Source organism: Microcaecilia unicolor, chromosome 4 (assembly GCF_901765095.1).
Source record: "Microcaecilia unicolor chromosome 4, aMicUni1.1, whole genome shotgun sequence".
Classification (NCBI taxonomy): Eukaryota; Metazoa; Chordata; class Amphibia; order Gymnophiona; family Siphonopidae; genus Microcaecilia; species Microcaecilia unicolor.
The window spans coordinates 46,916,982-46,935,355 of NC_044034.1; the positions used below are offsets into that span (position 1 = coordinate 46,916,982).

The 18,374-nt window shown below is 41.6% G+C and overlaps 1 protein-coding gene across 2 annotated transcripts in view; it reads right to left on the bottom strand.

Moving 5' to 3' along the window:
- The window catches only part of MAML2 (mastermind like transcriptional coactivator 2), a 255,432-nt gene that overhangs the window by 86,222 nt on the left and 150,836 nt on the right, over nt 1–18,374 (bottom strand). For both annotated transcript variants that reach the window (XM_030200223.1, XM_030200222.1), the window contains exon 2: nt 9,009–10,418. In XM_030200223.1, the coding sequence (XP_030056083.1) occupies nt 9,009–10,418 (1,410 nt within the window). The remainder of the gene's footprint in view (nt 1–9,008; nt 10,419–18,374) is intronic.

The window sequence follows — 18,374 nt, forward strand, 5'->3', positions numbered from 1 at the left end:
CGGGTCCATCACAGCAGTATGCAGGTCCCTGGAGCAGTTTTAGTGGCTGCAGAGCACTTCAGACAGGCGGACCCAACGCCATCCCCCCCTACTTGTTACACTTGTGGTGGTAAATGTGAGCCCTCCAAAACCCACCAGAAACCCACTGTACCCACATCTAGGTGCTCCCCTTCACCCGTAAGGGCTATGGTAGTGGTGTACACTGTACAGTTGTGGGTAGTGGGTTTTGGGGGGCTCAGCACACAAGGTAAGGGAGCTATGTACCTGGAAGCAATTTATGAAGTAAACTGCAGTGCCCCCTAGGGTGCCCGGTTGGTATCCTGGCATGTCAGGGGGACCAGTGCACAATGAATGCTGGCTCCTCCCATGACCAAAGGGCTTGCATTTGGTCGTTTCTGAGATGGGCGTCCTTGGTTTCCATTATCGCTGAAAATCAGAAACGATCAAGTCTAGGGACGACCATCTCTAAGGACGACCTAAATTTCATGATTTGGGCGTCCCCAACCGTATTATCGAAACGAAAGATGGACGTCCATCTTGTTTCGATAATATGGGTTTCTCCGCCCCTTCATCGGGACATTTGCGAGGATGTCCTCAGCAAAACTTGGTTGTCACTGCCGATTATGCCCCTCCACGCCATACTTTGTATTTATTTTGAATTTTTTACTGCTGTAATTGTCTAATGCTCATGTTTGATTTATTCTTACTGTACACTGCCTTGAGTGAATTCTTTCAAAAAATGCTTGGATGTTTCACTTATAAATATACTGTTATCTACCACATTTGCTTATTTCCGATCTGACGAAGAAGGGCAACCTTCGAAAGCTAATCAAGAAATGTATTAAGTTATGTCCAATAAAAAAAGGTATCATCTTATTTTCTTTTCCATGTTTTATTTTGTTTGATTTCTATTGATAACCTTTCGAAAAAGGGTAAATAAATCCTAATAAATAAAATTAATTTGCTATTAGCTCAACTAGGGGCGCTACTCCTTTAGCTTGGCAATAGTATTTGGTTTGGAGCCAGAACTTCGGAAGGTTAAATTCCACGATCTCTGACTGGAAAAAAATGCAGTGCTGAGAGCGGAGTCTTCCGAGTGTATCAGTGGCCCGTTTAGCTTTGTTTTGAAAACTTCATCTCTTCTTGTGTTATACACTGGCAGCTTTTAATTGCTTTCGCTCTATCCAGCAGGGCTTTTAAATGTACCATGAGAACACCAGGTTGAAGCCGCCTCTTCTCTTCATACTGACACCCATTGTAACACAGCTCCAGAGGTTTTATAGCTGCCTGCTTTGACTTCTCACAGTAACCTCCTCCATTCTTGAGTGAGGAAGCAGCCCCTGGGGAAGGCTTAGGCATCTCCACTTGGCAGGCCTTCCCATTCCCATGAAAGAAAGCACAGCCCTCACACTGCCATTAAACAACATGGTAAGATTCTCATGCGTTTTGCTGGCTTCCTTACTTGCCTGATGCTGGTGAAGAAAACATATGAACAGATACCTTAAACGGTCCATCTCCTCTGCTGTCACAGTATACTCTTACAGCAACACAAACCTATCCAACTGTATGGGATACTCTAGGATTAGGCAACAAAAGGCAGTGAGCATTTCACAATCTCTACTCCTCGGGGCACATGTACTGGAATTTATGAGAGGCATCTTCACTTTTTTAAGGTCATGCGTTCAATATTGAATTTCCATGCATTCAGCCCTGACCCTGCCTTCCGTGAGCCTAAAACTATGTGCAGAGAGTTTTATGGCCAGGATAGATCTGCTGCCAGACAGAGAAAAAACAAACAAACACAGTGCTCTGAAGCTTGTCAACTTTATTTGTGTGTCTGAAATTTAAAATGGAATTATCACATCATAAAAAGGCTTATCGGGGAGATTACATTGTTGCATCCTGTCAGAACTGGGATTTGCTTTTGGTTAGTCTGGAAGGGGTAGATTTGTAAAACTCAAAACATAAAGCACAGCATTAAGTGTGTCTATAAGTACTCATTTGTCCTGCTAGAGTAGAGAGGAACAAACAATGATTTATTTTACTGAATTTTATTTAGGGGCTCTTTTACCAAACCATGGTATTTTTTTGGTGCTTACTGCAAAGAAGAACGTGTATTAAGTGCAAAGGCTGCACAGTAGTTGCAGGGGGCATGCCCAGAATCTGCTCTGCATTTAGTACATAGGGCACACAGTTCATGCAGGGCCACCACGTTACATGCCTGGGACAATAGTGTGAGCCCTGGCTTTGTATTAACACGCTACATGACAGCCTGACCCCCCCCCATCAGTCTCTGAGCTCCTGATGTAACATACAAGCCCCTCGACACAACCCAGACCTCCTCAGATGTAACACTTACATGAATGGGAGAGACGCAAAGAACCTTCATAGAGGGTCAGGCATGAGAGAGGATAAAGAGATTGAGTAAGGTCTGTACCAGCACAGTAGAGAAGTACAAAAGGGCAGAGTGGTTGAATCAAATGGTCTTATCCTATTGGTATCTTCTACGTTGCTATGGTTTTCAGCACCCGCTCATGTATGCAATTAAGGCTGGGCACATTTTGACCCTTCTGGCAGGTATTGGAGAGAGCAGGTCATGGCTGACCTTAAAGCCTGTGCATGAGCAGATGCTGCAGGTCTGGTGCTGTAGGCTTAGCTCTGGTAGTGGGGACAGAGGCAGCAGTGGCAGTGGGAGGTGTGGACATGGGAGGGTGGAGAAAGGAGATAGATGCTGGACACCTTGGAGGACGGCAAGAGAGAAATGTTGGACACCTGTGGGGGGGATCAGATACTGGAAAACAGAGGGAGATTAGGGAAGGGTAGATACTGGACTAAGGGCAGGGGTGGGGGAAGTGGAGCAAATGGCTGATGATTTGTCTAGGGTGGCACATATCATTGGGCTGGCTCTATGAGAGCTATCTGTATAATGGTGATATTCAGCTGCTATACATATAGCCAGGAGTGGACTGACCGTTCGGGGAACTGGGCAGTGGCCGAGGGCCAAGTGCAGTTGGCGGGCGCCAGTTCCTCCTCCTCCTCACATGTCCATCTCTCTCCTCTCCATCCCCAGGTTCAGTGCGCCCCCTCTTTCACCCCTCCCCCCCTGGTTTACCTCAATAGTCCCTTTCTCCGTACAGAGCCCCAGCTGTTTGCTGCTGATTGGAACCTTCTCTCTGCCACAACCCGCCCCTTTCTGATGTAACTTCCTGTGTCCACAAGGATGGGCTGCTGCAGAGAGAAGGTTCTGGTCAGTGGCAGACAGCCAGGGCACTGTACAAAGAAATCAACTTTTGAGGTAAACATGAGGGGAGAGAGCCAGATCCAGGGACAGTCTGCTCCTGCATATAGCTGAGCAGTATAAGTTAGGATGGCATTTTAGAATACTGGAATGTACACACATAGGTGGTAATGTCCAGTGGTTTTGTCAGAATTCAGGAAGAGTGCTTTTTGTTTTATACAATACTTACAGAAGTGTGCTATTAGTTTTACATATTCAGATTCCTGATGCAGGCCTAGTGGCCAAAACACGGTCCGTATTGAGTCTTGAATTTCAAGGATAAAGGACTTTTGCACAAATAGAGCGTGGCTTGTTGTGGGTTCGCTGCCTCTTCTGTGTTACTAGGGGAAAGCTACTGCTTGTCCCTGGGAATAAGTAGCATGGAGTCTTGCTACTTTTTGAGACTCTACCAGGTACTTGTGACCTGGATTGGCCACTATTGGAAAGAGGATTCTGTGCTAGATAGACCTTTGGTCTGACCTAGTAGGGCAACTCTTACATTCTTAAGTTACACTGGCTGCTGCTGTTCTTAAGTGCTTAAGTCAGTCATTCCCAAGCCATTCCCTCCTAGTCCTATTGGGTTTTCAGGATATCTGCAATGAAATATGCATGAGATAGATTAACATGCACTGCCTTAGATCTAACTCAAGAATATTCATTGTGGGCATCCTGAAAACCCAATAGGACTAGGTGTGCCACAAAGACTGGATTGGGAATGGCTGGCTTAAGTCATAGGGGGAAATTCTATATATGGTGCTGTAAAACCATGAGGTGCTTATAAATAGAACTTGCTTTGACTTACATTTGCTGCTGGAGTCTGTTTGCCCATCCCTACTTCTTTCTGCTTGGACATTATTTTTACATAGGGGTTTTTTTCCTGTTTCCTTTCTGTTTTTTTATTGGTGAAAATGCCAGTTTTTACCATACCTTACCCTCCTGTTACTAAGCCATGCGGCAATGTTGACACAGCACAGCCCATTCAAAGTGAACGGGCTGCGTCGGCATTAGCACATGGCAGCCGCTAGCATGGCTTAGTAAACAGGGGGGTTAATAACTACCTCCAAATCAATAATTGATTTGGTCTTCTCCAGTAAGTTTCCTGTCCAAATAGGAGATGAAGGGATAGATATAGGTAAGATAATATTTTATTTTCTGAAAAATCACAGTAAATTTTACTTATGTAACATTCACAGTTCAAAGCACTAAACAGCAATATATGAATGTGACTTAGAGGGGCATTTTCAAAAGAAACGTCTAAATCACAATTTGGACATTTTACAAAGACATCCAAATTCCAAACAGGAAAGAAGGTCATTTTTGAAAAAGATGGGCGTCTATCTTTTGTGTTTGAAAATACTATGGACATCCTGTGATTTGGACGTCCTTTGTTTTGGTCCATTTTCAAACAAAAGACGTCCAAATGCAAGATGTCCAAAACAGAGGAGGAGTGGCTTAAAGGTTAGTGGGCTTTGATCCTGGCATCATGGGTTCAATTCCCACTACTGCTCCTTGTGACTTTGGGCAAGTCAAATGCACAAGGGGCATTTTAGGATATGACATCTAAGTCTGAATTTGGACATTTTTTGTAAAATGTCCAAAATCAGAACAGGAAAGGTCATTTTCTACAAAAAAAAGTCTTTTTCCTTTTAAAAGTGCTGTTTGGAAAAATGTTTTGTGATTTGGGGGAGTAAGAGGAGGCGCTCCCCGAGTCCCTCCAATGGTCATCTGGTCATTTGGGGTACCTGTGAGATAACGTTCAAATGCTGACGTATGTCACGTTTTGGACGTCTTTCTCTTTTGAAAATGAGCTTGACAGACACTGTAGCACCTCCAAATCTACATATGTAAAAATGAGCCAGCATGCATTTGCAAACAAAATTACAGATGCCATCCATTAACGCATCAAAACTCATCTCCTACTTGTTCCTGAAGGCTAATGACTTCCAATTAGCAAATCCCACCTGAGATGTCTTCAATTTGACACAAAGTAATTGTGACAGAAATTAAAAACATTGCAGTTTAATTTAACTGAGGCTTTAGCCACCAAAACCATGTTCAAATCCTTTTTATGGCTTCCAGACTGGTGAAACAATTATCTGTTCTGGATGAAAGAACCTGCAGTAATTGTTTGAACACTGTTGCTTCTGTTTGGTTACAAGGCATTACAACTCACTGTAGCTAAATATTTAAAAGTGTACTGCATGCTATAAAAGCTTACTTTTCCTAACCATTATTAACTTGTACTGTACCAAAAACAAACAAAAAATAATAATTTTTTGTTGTTGTTGTAGTATACTATAAAGTGAAGACAAGGAGGGGCATAACTGAAAGGGACACCTAAGTTTTTCTGAGGACGTCCTCGCAGGACGTCCCCATGAAGGAGCGGGGAAACCCGTATTATCGAAACAAGATGGACGTCCATCTTTCGTTTCGATAATATGGCCGGGGACGCCCAAAACTGGAAATTTAGGTCGACCTTAGAGATGGTCGTTCTTAGACTTGGTCATTTCTGATTTTCGACAATAATGGAAACCAAGGACGCCCAACTCAGAAACGACCAAATGCAAGCCCTTTGGTCGTGGGAGGAGCCAGAATTCGTAGTGCACTGGTCCCCCTCACATGCCAGGACACCAACTGGGCACCCTAGGGGACACTGTAGTGGACTTCAGGAATTGCTCCCAGGTGCATAGCTCCCTTACCGTGTGTGCTGAGCCCCCAAAAACCCACTACCCACAACGGTACACCACTACCATAGACCTTATGAGTGAAGGGGGGCACCTAGATGTGGGTACAGTGGGTTTCTGGTGGGTTTTGGAGGGCTCACATTTACCATCACAAGTGTAACAGGTAGGGGGGATGGGCCTGGGTCCGCCTGTCTGAAGTGTACTGCACCCACTAAAACTGCTCCATGGACCTGCATACTGCTGCGATGGACCTGAGTATGACATTTGAGGCTGGCAAAAAATATTTTTAAAGAATTATTTAAAGGTTGGGCGGGGGTTAGTGACCACTGGGGGAGTAAGGGGAGGTCATTCCCAATTCCCTCCGGTGGTCATCTGGTCAGTTCGGGCACCTTTTCGTGGCTTGGTCGTAACAAAAGGAAAATGGCAATATCCTACTCACCTGGATACTAAAAAATACCAAGAAAAATACAAATGAAATCACTACCTACCGTACAGTAGCATCTATCCCGCTGGTAGTCAAACTGATGGACAGCATGGTAATCAAACAACTTATAGATTATATAAACAAATTCTCAATATTACATGAATCACAGTCAGGATTTCGCCCACTCCACAGCACAGAAACAGTACTACTCACTCTCCTAGCCAAATTCAAGCAGGAAATAGCAATAGGCAATAACATCCTTCTCCTCCAATCTGACTTGTCTACTGCATTCGACATGGTAAACCATAATATACTAATAAGATTAGTAGACAACTTCGGGATTGGTGGAAATATACTTAGCTGGATCAAGGGTTTCTTAACTACAAGAGCATATCAAGTAAAATCAAAATCAAACATATCATCACCATGGAAAGCAGAATGTGGAGTACCACAAGGATCACCGCTATCACCGATCCTCTTCAACCTAATGATGACCTCACTAGCCAAGTCCTTATCCAACCAAGGCCTTAACCCTTTCATCTATGCAGATGAAGTCACAATATACATTCCTTACAAAACTAAACTGACAGAAACCACCAACGAAATCAAGCTCAGCTTGAACATCATGGACTCATGGGCAAATGCATTTCAACTAAAACTCAATAAAGAAAAAACACATTGCCTCATCCTCTCATTCCAGCACAACGCGGACAACCTCACAAGTATCAACACCCCAGATTACACCCTCCCCATCTCAGACAGCCTGAAAATCCTCGGTGTTACAATGGACCGTAACTTAACACTAGAGAGCCAAGTGAAATCCACAACAAAGAAAATGTTCCACTCAATGTGGAAACTCAAATGCATGAAACAATTCTTCCCGAGAGAAACATTTCGCAACCTGATAAAATCAATGGTACTAAGCCACGTCGACTACTGCAATGGAATCTATGCAGGATGCAAACAACAAACCTTAAAGAAACTTCAGCCAGCTCAAAACACGGCAGCTAAGCTTATATTTGGAAAAACGTGATACAAAAGAGCAAAACCCCTCCGTGAAAAAACTACACTGGCTCCCAATCAAAGAACGCATTGCTTTCAAAATCTGCACCCTGGTTCACAAAATTATCTACGGTGAAGCCCCGGGATACATGACAGACTTGATCGACCTACCAACTAGAAACACATCCGAATCAACACGAATATATCTGAATCTGCACTCCCAAGCTGCAAAGAACTTAAATACAAATCAACTTACGCATCCAGTTTTTCCTACATAAGCACACAACTGTGGAACGCATTGCAAAAAGCCTTGAAAACGACATACGACCACCTAAACTTCGGGAAAATACTAAAAACTAACCTGTTTAAAAAAGCATACCCTACCGATCCAACTTAAATGCCTGATCTCTGCAACACAACAAAACTGAAGTACGGAATGGACATAACACAACTCTTCCGCTGTACGATTCCCTAATGTGGCTCTGCCACATGAATTTTATCTTACCACAACATCACTTTGTATTTGTTCACACCGGAGTCAGCAAACGCCTCTCCGGTACTATGTAAGCCACATTGAACCTAGAAATAGGTGGGAAAATCTGGGATACAAATGTAACAAATAAATAAATAAATAATATGGGGTTGTTTATTCTTTCTTATTTGCAACGGCACCCTTATGTAAACTGTCCAAACATAATTTGGCAAATTACACAGACACTAATTTATGGACATACTATATAAGAGTGGTCAGATCCAGAAGGAAGGAGGGAAGAACAGCTGGCCCCCCAGGGCTGAGAGACCACTCAAGCATTACAATACACTGTGCGTGTGTGTATATTGAAGTAAGCTCAGCTGAAATAGCTTATTACAATTAAAGCTTGAGCTTGAGTTGAGATGAGGCAGTTTGCTTTGGGGGAGCTCAGAGATCCAAGGTCCTTATCTCTGAAAGCAGAGAGCTGTGCTACTGAGTGGTGACATGCAGGCAGTCTGAGACGTATTTGTAAGTATGAGAAACTAATACAGTAGAACGCTGATTATTCGAACGCCGATCATCTGGATGTCCAATTATCCGGACCGGCATCACCCCCCCAGTCTCCCACATTTCCCACAGATAGTTGAAAAATTAAAATTGCTCACCAGAAGGATGAGGAACCATCCGGAGGTGGACAGAAAGAAGCCCCCGCGAAGTGCCCTATCCTTCTGGTGAGCAATTTTAATATTCCACAGTTTATTTCCAATTATCTGGATTTATGATGATCCAGACCACCCCCTGCAGAGGATAATCCAGATAATTGGTGTTTTACAGGATATGATTTTATTATTACAATCAAATGAATTGCTGAAGTGATAACTACTGGCTGAATATTTGAGAGAATAATAAAGTTCATTTTGGCTGCTAATAGGTTTGTGGTTTTCACCCACTCATACAATTATTTACCTGACAAATCAGGGAAATGTGAATATAAGGGTTTGCTGTAGGGAATCTCTCCCCCCCCCCCCCCGAATTTGTCAGAACATGCACATTGAGGAAGAGAAGTAAACGGCACACACAGAGTACATCATCAAAAAGCTACAGTATTTGGGCTCAAACATTTAGTGAATCAGGTTGCGCTAGATTTACCTGCTGCTGCTGTGAAACAGGGTATTGCAACCTTGAGACCTGCTGATTTTGTTGCAGTTTTTGGAGCATCATCTTCTGTTGCAATGGTAAGGGCAAATTTGGAGGCCTCTGAAGTGGCTGGCTCTGAAGAGGTTGTAGGGGGTATTGCTGTTGGTTTGCCACAGAAGGTGGTGGTTGTTGTGGTGTATAGTGCAGAATAGAAGGCTTATTTTGGGAGCTCAGAACTGAAGATGTCTGTTTTTTTTGCTCTGAGTTAAAATGAAATAAAGCCTTGGCGTTACTATGATGCTGTTCTAGTAGCGTGTAAGTGTTATTCATAAAACCTCTGTTCATATCATGTGCCTTCTGCTGCATCATTACATCAATGTGATTGTTCTGTGGGTTGGAGTTAGGCTTATAGAGGTAGTTATTTATCCCTTTTGGCTGGTTGCCATTTACTGGGAAACCTGACAGTGTTGGACTTTGAGGGTCAAACTGCTGCTGCCGAAAGGAAGGACTTAGAACTTTCTCCTGCCCAAATGACTTGGATGAAGGCCCTGATGTTGGCAAAGTTGACCAGTTAGATGGTTGATTCTGTTGGTGCTGCTGAATCATAGAATGCTGCAGGCGATTGGCTGCTATTTGCTTTAGCTGTTCGGCATGTGATATTTCCTGCCAACCAGAAAGAGGACAGTTTGAACCAGAAGAGACTGGAAGTGAGGCTTGAGTTTGAGGCACTGACGTTACTGGTGAAGAGGTAGACATTGCAGCATTAGACATAGGAAAAGATGGCCCTGCAGAAGAAGGCCTCATCTGTGGTGAGCCAACAGAGGTCTGACTTAAACCAGGTGAATATTCAGTTTTTATTGCAGTCTTTTCCATTAGTAAAGATGATCTGGATGAGTTTCTCTGATTTTGTTGTCCAACGTCCACACCGAAAGGCTCATCTTGTTTTATGGTGATATTTATCATATTCTGTAGTTCAAGGTCAGTCATTGGTGACTCTGACATACTAGTAAGTTCATTAAACAACTCCTGAAGTTCTAGGTCCATCACATGTTCATTCATATCATCATATCTATTAGAGAACAGATTTTCTTGAGATATATGCCCATCCAAGTGTTTGCTGCAAGACATGGTTTCTCCTGGTTCTTTTTTTATGTCTTTTAAAGTCATATTAAAGATGTCATTTTCACCACTGTGAACAATATTTGTTATGCCACTGGCCTTTGTATGAAGCTCTTGTCCCATTGGAATAACCCTCACTTGGTTTCGTCGATTGTTAGCATGCTGTCCACTTTGTTCTGTGGAAAGATTGTTATTCAGTCTCATCCTCTTGATATCCAGGGAAGAGCCATCAGCAACACAACTGGGACTTTCACTGGTGGGTGACAGACCCACCACTAGCTTTCTCTTCAAGGAGCCCTGGAGCTGAAAGGGGAAAAAAAGTTATTAGATTAATCTGTCTTGACCCACAAGAAATATCTAGAAAACGTGCAAGTATGTAAAAAATAAAGGAACCTGTCAACCAAAATTGTGCTTTCATCTGAAAATCTAAAAATTTTGAATTTTAAAAGATGTGGCATGTTAAAGGGTGCCATGATACGTGCTATTTTATAAAGAACAAGTAGGTGCCTGCTTGTCTTTATAAAATACTAGTGTATGTGGCACAGAAAGCAAAAACTATTCAGGGTAGCATTACCAAATAACATAACAATTAATATTTATACACTACCCTGACCATAAAACTCTGGATGGCATACCATGACAATGGATTGTTAAAATATTAAAAATTAAACAAAGACAGGAATAATCAAAAATGCCCTCACAAACATTTGGGGGCCCTTTTTCTAAGCCACAGCAAAAAGTGGCCTGCGGCAGTGTGAGTGCATCTTTTGGGTGTGCAGCGGCCAATTTTTTCCATGTCCTGGAAAAAGGGCCCTTTTTTAAGGGGCAAGATATGGACATATGGCAAAATAAAAACCAGCTCGTGTCCATTTTTGGCATGAGACCTTACCTCCACCCACTGACTTAGCGGTAAGGTCTCATGCGCTACCCGGGCCTGTAGGCATGCAGCGTGCACCCACTGCTATTTATGGCTGGGTAAGCACCACGTGGTAAAAAAAATAGAAAATATTTTCTACCACATGATTTTAGCGCACGCCAAATTCAGAATTACTGCCGGGGGCAAGCGGTAGCCAGGAGGAAATGCTGATCTGGAGCAAGCTAGATGCACATAGGCTCTTACACACCTTTGTACAAGGGCCCCTTGGTAAATAATCAGGGTTTGAAAGATTTACAGTTCAGAGTGCCTCCCAAATACTTGGTAAATAACCAAGGGGTCCTTTTACTAAGCTGTGGTAAAAAAATGGCTTGCGATAGTGTAGGTGTGGGTTTGGGGCACGCGCTGAAATATTTTTCAGTGCGCATACCAAAAATGCCTTTTTAAAATTTTTGCCGAAAATGGACATCAAAATTGCCACGTGTCCATTTTGGGTGTCTGACCTTACCGCAAGCCATAGATCTATCGATAAGGAATCTGTGCAGTAACGACCTACGCATGCCAGATAACACTTGGCACATGTCCGCTACGCACATCCGAAAATAAAATATATTTTCCAGATGCATGCAGCGGATGCGCGCCAAAAATGAAATTACTGCAAGAGGCACACGGTATTCGGGTGGTAAGCTCATTTTGGCACATGTTGAGCGCACATAGAACCTTATGCAGCTTAGTAAAAAGGGCTCCAAGTTTTTAAAAGCTTGAGGAATTTCATATAATTTTGTTCTTGTCTAAACAATAACGATAAAGAATTCCAAAAGGAAGGGGTAGATCGTTGTAAATCTGTCTCTTTGCTAACATTAACCTAAATTCTGTAGGAGAAGGAAACATAATCTTATTCTAATGAAAAGATCAAGCGGAGTAAACTATAGATTTCAACTTTTAAGTATAAAGTCAAATAATTAGTACTAAGACCATATACGATTTAAAAGACAAAATACCTTAAATTCAGTTCTGGATGTTATTAGAAGCCAATGTAGTTGTTTTTGCAGAGGAGTGACTCTATTAGACTTTGACTTGAATAGGATCAATTTTGCAGTAACACTGAAGCATTTGAAATCTTCTAAACAATCTTTAAGGCAATCCCAGATAAAGAACATTACAATTATTTAATATTCCAGAAGATGTATTGTCAGAGGACTTTTTGAGGGGAAGACAACTTATTTTGTGAGTATTGCATTTAAACTTGGGGAAAAGGTAGACTTGGGGGTAGATATAATCTCTGTGCCTTTATTTTAAGTTACTTTGCTTACTTAGCAAAGGCAATTTAGAGAACAGTTTAGCATTTAAAGCTTTTGTTTTAGAGTTTACCATAGAATGTGTTTGTGATTCATCAAAAAAATTGTTAGTGGGCATTGCCCTAGAAGCACAGATATATAAGTAAACCAGAGCTCAGTTGCACTCAGTCCAGAAGAGGTACTATGACAGGACTTTCTGAAGGGAAGAATACTCCACTGGTGAATATTTTACCTGCTGGGAAATTGCATTTAAACTTAGGAAAAGGTAGACTTGGGGTTAAATAGATAACCTCTGTCCCCCCCTGATATTCAAAACTATTTAACTGGCACAGAAATGCTCCTGGTCAGTTAAATAGCAGTTAAGCGCCAAACCATGGAAATTCAGTGGAAGATAACTGGTTCTCTCTTGCTGAATATTCCAGTTAGCAGCTAGCTGCTAACAGGCTATATCATGCGACATAAACACGGCATACAGTAGAGACAGTTCACGCAAATACATCTTCAGCATATTTATTCTGAAAATCCTTTTGTGCTTCTTAATCTACCAGCAGCAGCATCTCATAATTCATGAAGTAAGCAGAACAGCATGGGGTTTGGCAGTATTTTTAGAGTGGAAGAAAGATTATTTTTTAATGTACTGTCTGCAAACCATTGAAGTGGTGTACATTCAGGTACTATAGGTAATTTCCTCTCCCTGGGGGATTTATAATCTAGGTTTGTCTGAGACACTGGAGGGTTAAGCAACTTGCCCAAGATCACAAGGAGCTGCAGTGGGATTTGAAGCAGACTCCCCTGGTTCTTCACCCACTTATATAATCATAGACTCCTACATGAAAATAAGTAGCGTCAAATATGAGTTTAATATATAGGGGAAAAGCCTCAATCCCGGCGTGAGCTCCTTGTGTTGTGAAACAACGTAAGGGAGCGCCGCCCGATCATCACTGGCTGAAAAACCCCTATTAAAGTAACCCACTTTTATTATCCAATTTTAAAGAAATCTCAAATTAATGGGTACTTAGCTCGCTGCTGAAAAAATTCTAAGCAGTCAACCGGAATACAGTCATCTGAACCCAGTCCACAGCCCGACTCAGCCCAAGTTTCGCTTTCTTCTTCAGGGTCCGCGGGTCAATCAACTGTATCTATCAGAAAATATATATCATATGTTTGACGCTTCTAAGTATAAACAGTTCCACCTCCAACCTTAACTTAATTTTCCTTACTTCAATCGGCCTTTCGCTCTCTTCAATGTGAAATTCTCAAGATGGCGTTGGTATTTATAATGGATGACATCAGACACGCTGTTTCGAGCTCCACCTAACATCCTACTGGGCAGGGCTAGCTTATGTTCATCCAAACCTATGTGGATCATTTATTTATAATGGATGACGTCAGACGCACTGTATCGGGCTCCACCTATCTTCCTACTGGGCGGAGCTAACCCATGTTCATCCAATCCTATATGGATCATTGCCAAAAAATATTCTATTTACAAAAAAGGGGAAGGGAAACCGTTTGAACTTAATTAAAAGAACTGGTTCCATTCAATTCTCATGTTTAAACCGTCCGGTTGTAGAGAATGTAAACGATATATCCATCTTTGCTCTTGTTGTAATAAGATTAATTTTATCGCCTCCTTGTATGTCCCATTTGATCTGTTGTAGAATGACACATTTTAGAGTATCGAAAGTATGATTTAGCTCAATGCAATGCATGGCTAAAGGAGCAGTCTTCTTCTTTATATTAATATTGCTCTTATGTTCTATGAGTCTAGTAGTAAATTTACGTGATGTTTGTCCCACATAAACTTTCTGGCACGGGCATATGATGGCATAAACCACCCATTCTGAACTATAAGTGGTGTTCTGATGAAGGATGTAATGTTTCTTCGTCCTAGGGTCTATAAACTCCTTTGTATTAATCATTATTCCACACATGTTGCATTGTCAGGTTTCTAAAATATTAAAGAAGAATTGGCATATAATTCAGACTTTACCGGAATTTCAAAATACTAATCTAAGACTAGCTTACAGTCGTGGTAGAAACCTTAAAGAGATTTTGGCACCAGCTATTCTTAAAAGATCTCATGTACCAGACTCCCAGTTAATGGGACATAGAAGCTGTGGACAATGCGAAACACACACACGGTTGAAAACTTACATGACGCAGAAGCTATAAGAGAGCGTGAAAACAATTTCAAATGCCTAATATGAGACTGTCAGAAATAATGCAGCAAATGTTTCCAAGATGAAAAGAAATTCAGAAGAAAGTAGTGTGTTTTAAATGTTATAAGCCACCTTTTCCAGGCATAAGCTTGTAAAGAATGGGATAAAAATTTGTGATTGACAATTTAAAATTAAGAGAGTTCCAAACTAATAACATATGGCTGCGATACTCATTTAGGGGTCTTTTACAAAGGCACGCTAGCGTTTTTAGTGCACGCTAAATGCTATAGACATTTAGCACATGCATATTTAATGCACACACTAAAAAACGCTAGTGCGCCTTTGTAATGCACTTCCTAGCAAAAGATTTTAGTGCTCCAGAAACAGAGGCTAATTTTGAATCTGCAAAATATATATGCAATAACCATTAAACACTTTGCAGTAGCAAATACAGGAGGAACCAATTTAACTCTGCTAAAAGTGGTCTGACAGAATTCAATACTGCAGTAGGATGGCTTGAGAGATGTATCAAGAATTAGGCTAATCAGAAGGCAATTTGTGAACAAAAATCAGAAAAGAATTTGATGCAACTATCATAGCCAAAGTTCTTGACAATGGGCCACACAGAAAGGTGGAACATGTGGAGGGGCATGTTCGATAAGACGTCCAAATCCGAATTGGAACGTTTTGCTCATTACATTAAAATAAAATCCATCTTAGAGCCATTTTCAAACAGGAAAAACATGTGGGCGTCCGTTTCGAAAATGGCACAAAGATGGTCTTTTTGTACAGATGACGTCTAAGAAGAAGAGCCATTTTTCAAACTATGTCCAACTTATAAATACCAAAAAACCAGCCACAAGAACGTCTGTCTGGCATCATTTTGAGAGAAATGACCACACAGACGTCCCTGCAGATCAGAGAGGCAGCCTAGTGATTACTGCAGTAGACTTTAAACAATGGCACCCAGGTACAATTCCCACCATAACTACTTTATTTTCTATTGTGAACCCTCCAGGAACAGAATAAAGCCTACTGTAACTAAGTGTACACCACTACAATAGCCTCAAAGCCTACAGGTGTCTCCTAACGTAGGTACAGTAGGTAGTTTGTTTCATTTGGAGAGTTCACAATTTCCACCACACACATACTAGATAGAGTGGGATTTGGACCTGGATCCCTTTGTTCAAAGTCACTGCACTGACTACTAAGCTACTTCTGGGAGCTGCTTGCTGCTCTTTTGGGTATGCCCATAATACCTGATGCTGTCATAATGCCTGGTATCCCCTTTCAGTTTCACTTCTTCAGGGGGGACAGCATCAACTGGAAGATTATGGAGCGGTCAAACCTTAATCCCTCCAGTGATCAGTTGGAGAATCAGAGCATCTTTTCGTTACTTGGATGTGATTGAAACAGGTCTAAATACAAACGTCCTTTTTTGACTTGGATGTGTCTTCCTGTTCATTTATTGCTGGAAGATGTCCTAATTTTGGGTCTGCCCTAGTCCTGCCCAAAACATGTTTCCAATACACCACCCTTGCTATTTGGATGAACTCAGTGGAAAACAACCAAATTCTGCCTTTTTGAAAATCTCGAATTAGATGTTTTCAGCAGATGAATGTTTTTTTGGCCATTTTGAGACATCCGTCAGCTTCGAAAATGAGCTCCATGCTGTCTTTAAGTGACCATATTTTAAATATGATAAGCCACCTTGTCCAGGAATAAGCTTGTACAGAGTGGGGTATAAATTTGTAATTGAATTAATTTAAAGTTAAGACAGTTCCAGAAGACTTTACTAAAGCCTAAGTCCATAGCCTTGAACAAAGTTCTGATGCTGCTGAAGTATGGAAGGAACTGAGTATGACCTTGAAATGAGTCACAAGCAATGACAGAATTTAATTACAGAAATAGACAAAAAAAAAAAAAAAGCAAATGGAACACGCAGTATCTACACTAGTGGAACCTGTTGAAACTGCTTTCATGTTAGACTTCCACAAAGTATTCATAACAGAAGAGAGCAGCCATTAGTTGTCCTTTGCTGCAAACACCTCCTTGATCATTCAAGGTCGGTTTGACATTTCTAGTAGATAACATAAAGAGAGTAAGTTCACAGGACACACTAGAAAAATGAAAATACAAAAAATACAGTATAGACTAATTTCTTCTCTTTCAGACCAACTCTCACCAATTGTAAAATCTACTGTGTAACTGGATATATGGAGAGAGATTCAAAATAAAACCACATTTAGATCTTGGCAGGAATTGCATTTATTAATTTAGATTTAGCTCACAGCTTTTTTGCATAGTGGGTCAAGCTGAGTTATGTTCAGGTACACTAGGTATTTCTCAATCCCTAAAGGGCTTACAATCTAAAGTTTATACCTGAAGCAATGGAGAGTTATGTGTCTTGTTTAAGACCTAAATATGTATGCAATAGAATACAGATTATACGCACATCATTAATGTATGTGATTGCTTTTCACACGGTAATAACTTGTCTCCCAAAATCATTAAGGGGTCTTTTTACCAAGATGTGGGAAAAAGGGCCCTGTGCTTGCGGCAGGGGACGTTTTTCCTGCGTGCCAGGGCCATTTTTATGCAGCCAGTAAAAGCCAAAAATAAAATGGCCACGCAGTGAGATAACTCTTACTGCGTGGCCATGTGGCGGGGAGCCCTTACTGCCTCACATTGAGGTGGCAGTACAGGTTCCTGCACTAACCTGGCGGTAACTGAGCAGCACATGGCGATGCCTGATTACCGCCGGGCTATTGCTGCGCAAGCCTTTTCCGGGGGTTTTCTTTTCCCCCGGAAATGGCGCACACTCCGGGCGGGACTATCACCGGCGGCCACGTTGGGTTGGCGGTAGTCCCGGGAGAGCAGAAGAGTGAGCAGTAAGCCCACGTCGGGCTTACCGCCGCTCTGTAAAAAGGCCCCTAAATTAATTCATGGTACTCGATAATATGCGGTAGGCTGTACCGGAAATGACATGGCAGTAGCAAGAATGAACTTCCTTTCTGATCCAAGTGTGACAGAGATGAGGTGTACTTCTGCCTAATTCTGCATATTTTAAATTTGAGGTAGATGGAAATAAGTGAAAGAGTTGCTACTCAGTTGAGGAAAAATTATTTGCTGTGGATAGAGTACACAAAGGAGAGTTGCAAGTTAAAATTTTGAAGGACCTCAAAATTTCTGAATCAACACTCAGAGGCTGGCTTGGAAATGAAGCTAAACTACGTCACTTCAATAAAAACATTGACACTTCACAAGGACTCGAACGAAAACACGTGAACTAGGCGGCCAAACCCAAGCCTGATAAAGCACTGCGCACATGAGTTGCACAAAGGCGAGATAAAAGAACACCTCTTAGTGGCCCAATGCTCCAAGCACAAGCTGAAAAATTTGGACATTTAATTGGGCATGAATTTTCTGCTAGTAGAGGGTACATAAATAGATTTAAGAAAAGCATGGAATTTCACAAGTGTTGATTTTGGGGGAAAGCTGATCTGCAGATGAAGCTGCTGCCAGTATGATCCCCAGCAAGTTCCCCTTGAAAATGTAGGCTACACAGAATAGCAAGTGTATAACTGTGATGAAATGTCCTTGTTCACAAAATTGTTACCAGATAAAACTTTGGCCGAAAAAAATGGCCGATAAAACAACTGGCTATATGAAAATTAAATATCTTGTCACTCTGCTTTTCTGCATGAATAAAACTGGTGAATCACAAGCTACCTCTGCTGCTGGTTGGCCAATTTGAAAATCCATGATGCTTCAGTCACCCAAATAAATCAAAACTGCCTGTAATTTATAAAAGCAGCAAAAATGAATGAATGAAGAGTGCATTATTTGACGAATGGTTTCACCAGTCATTTATTCAAAAGCATTTGCGTTCAAAGAAACTGAAGTAAAGGCACTCCCGTTGCTC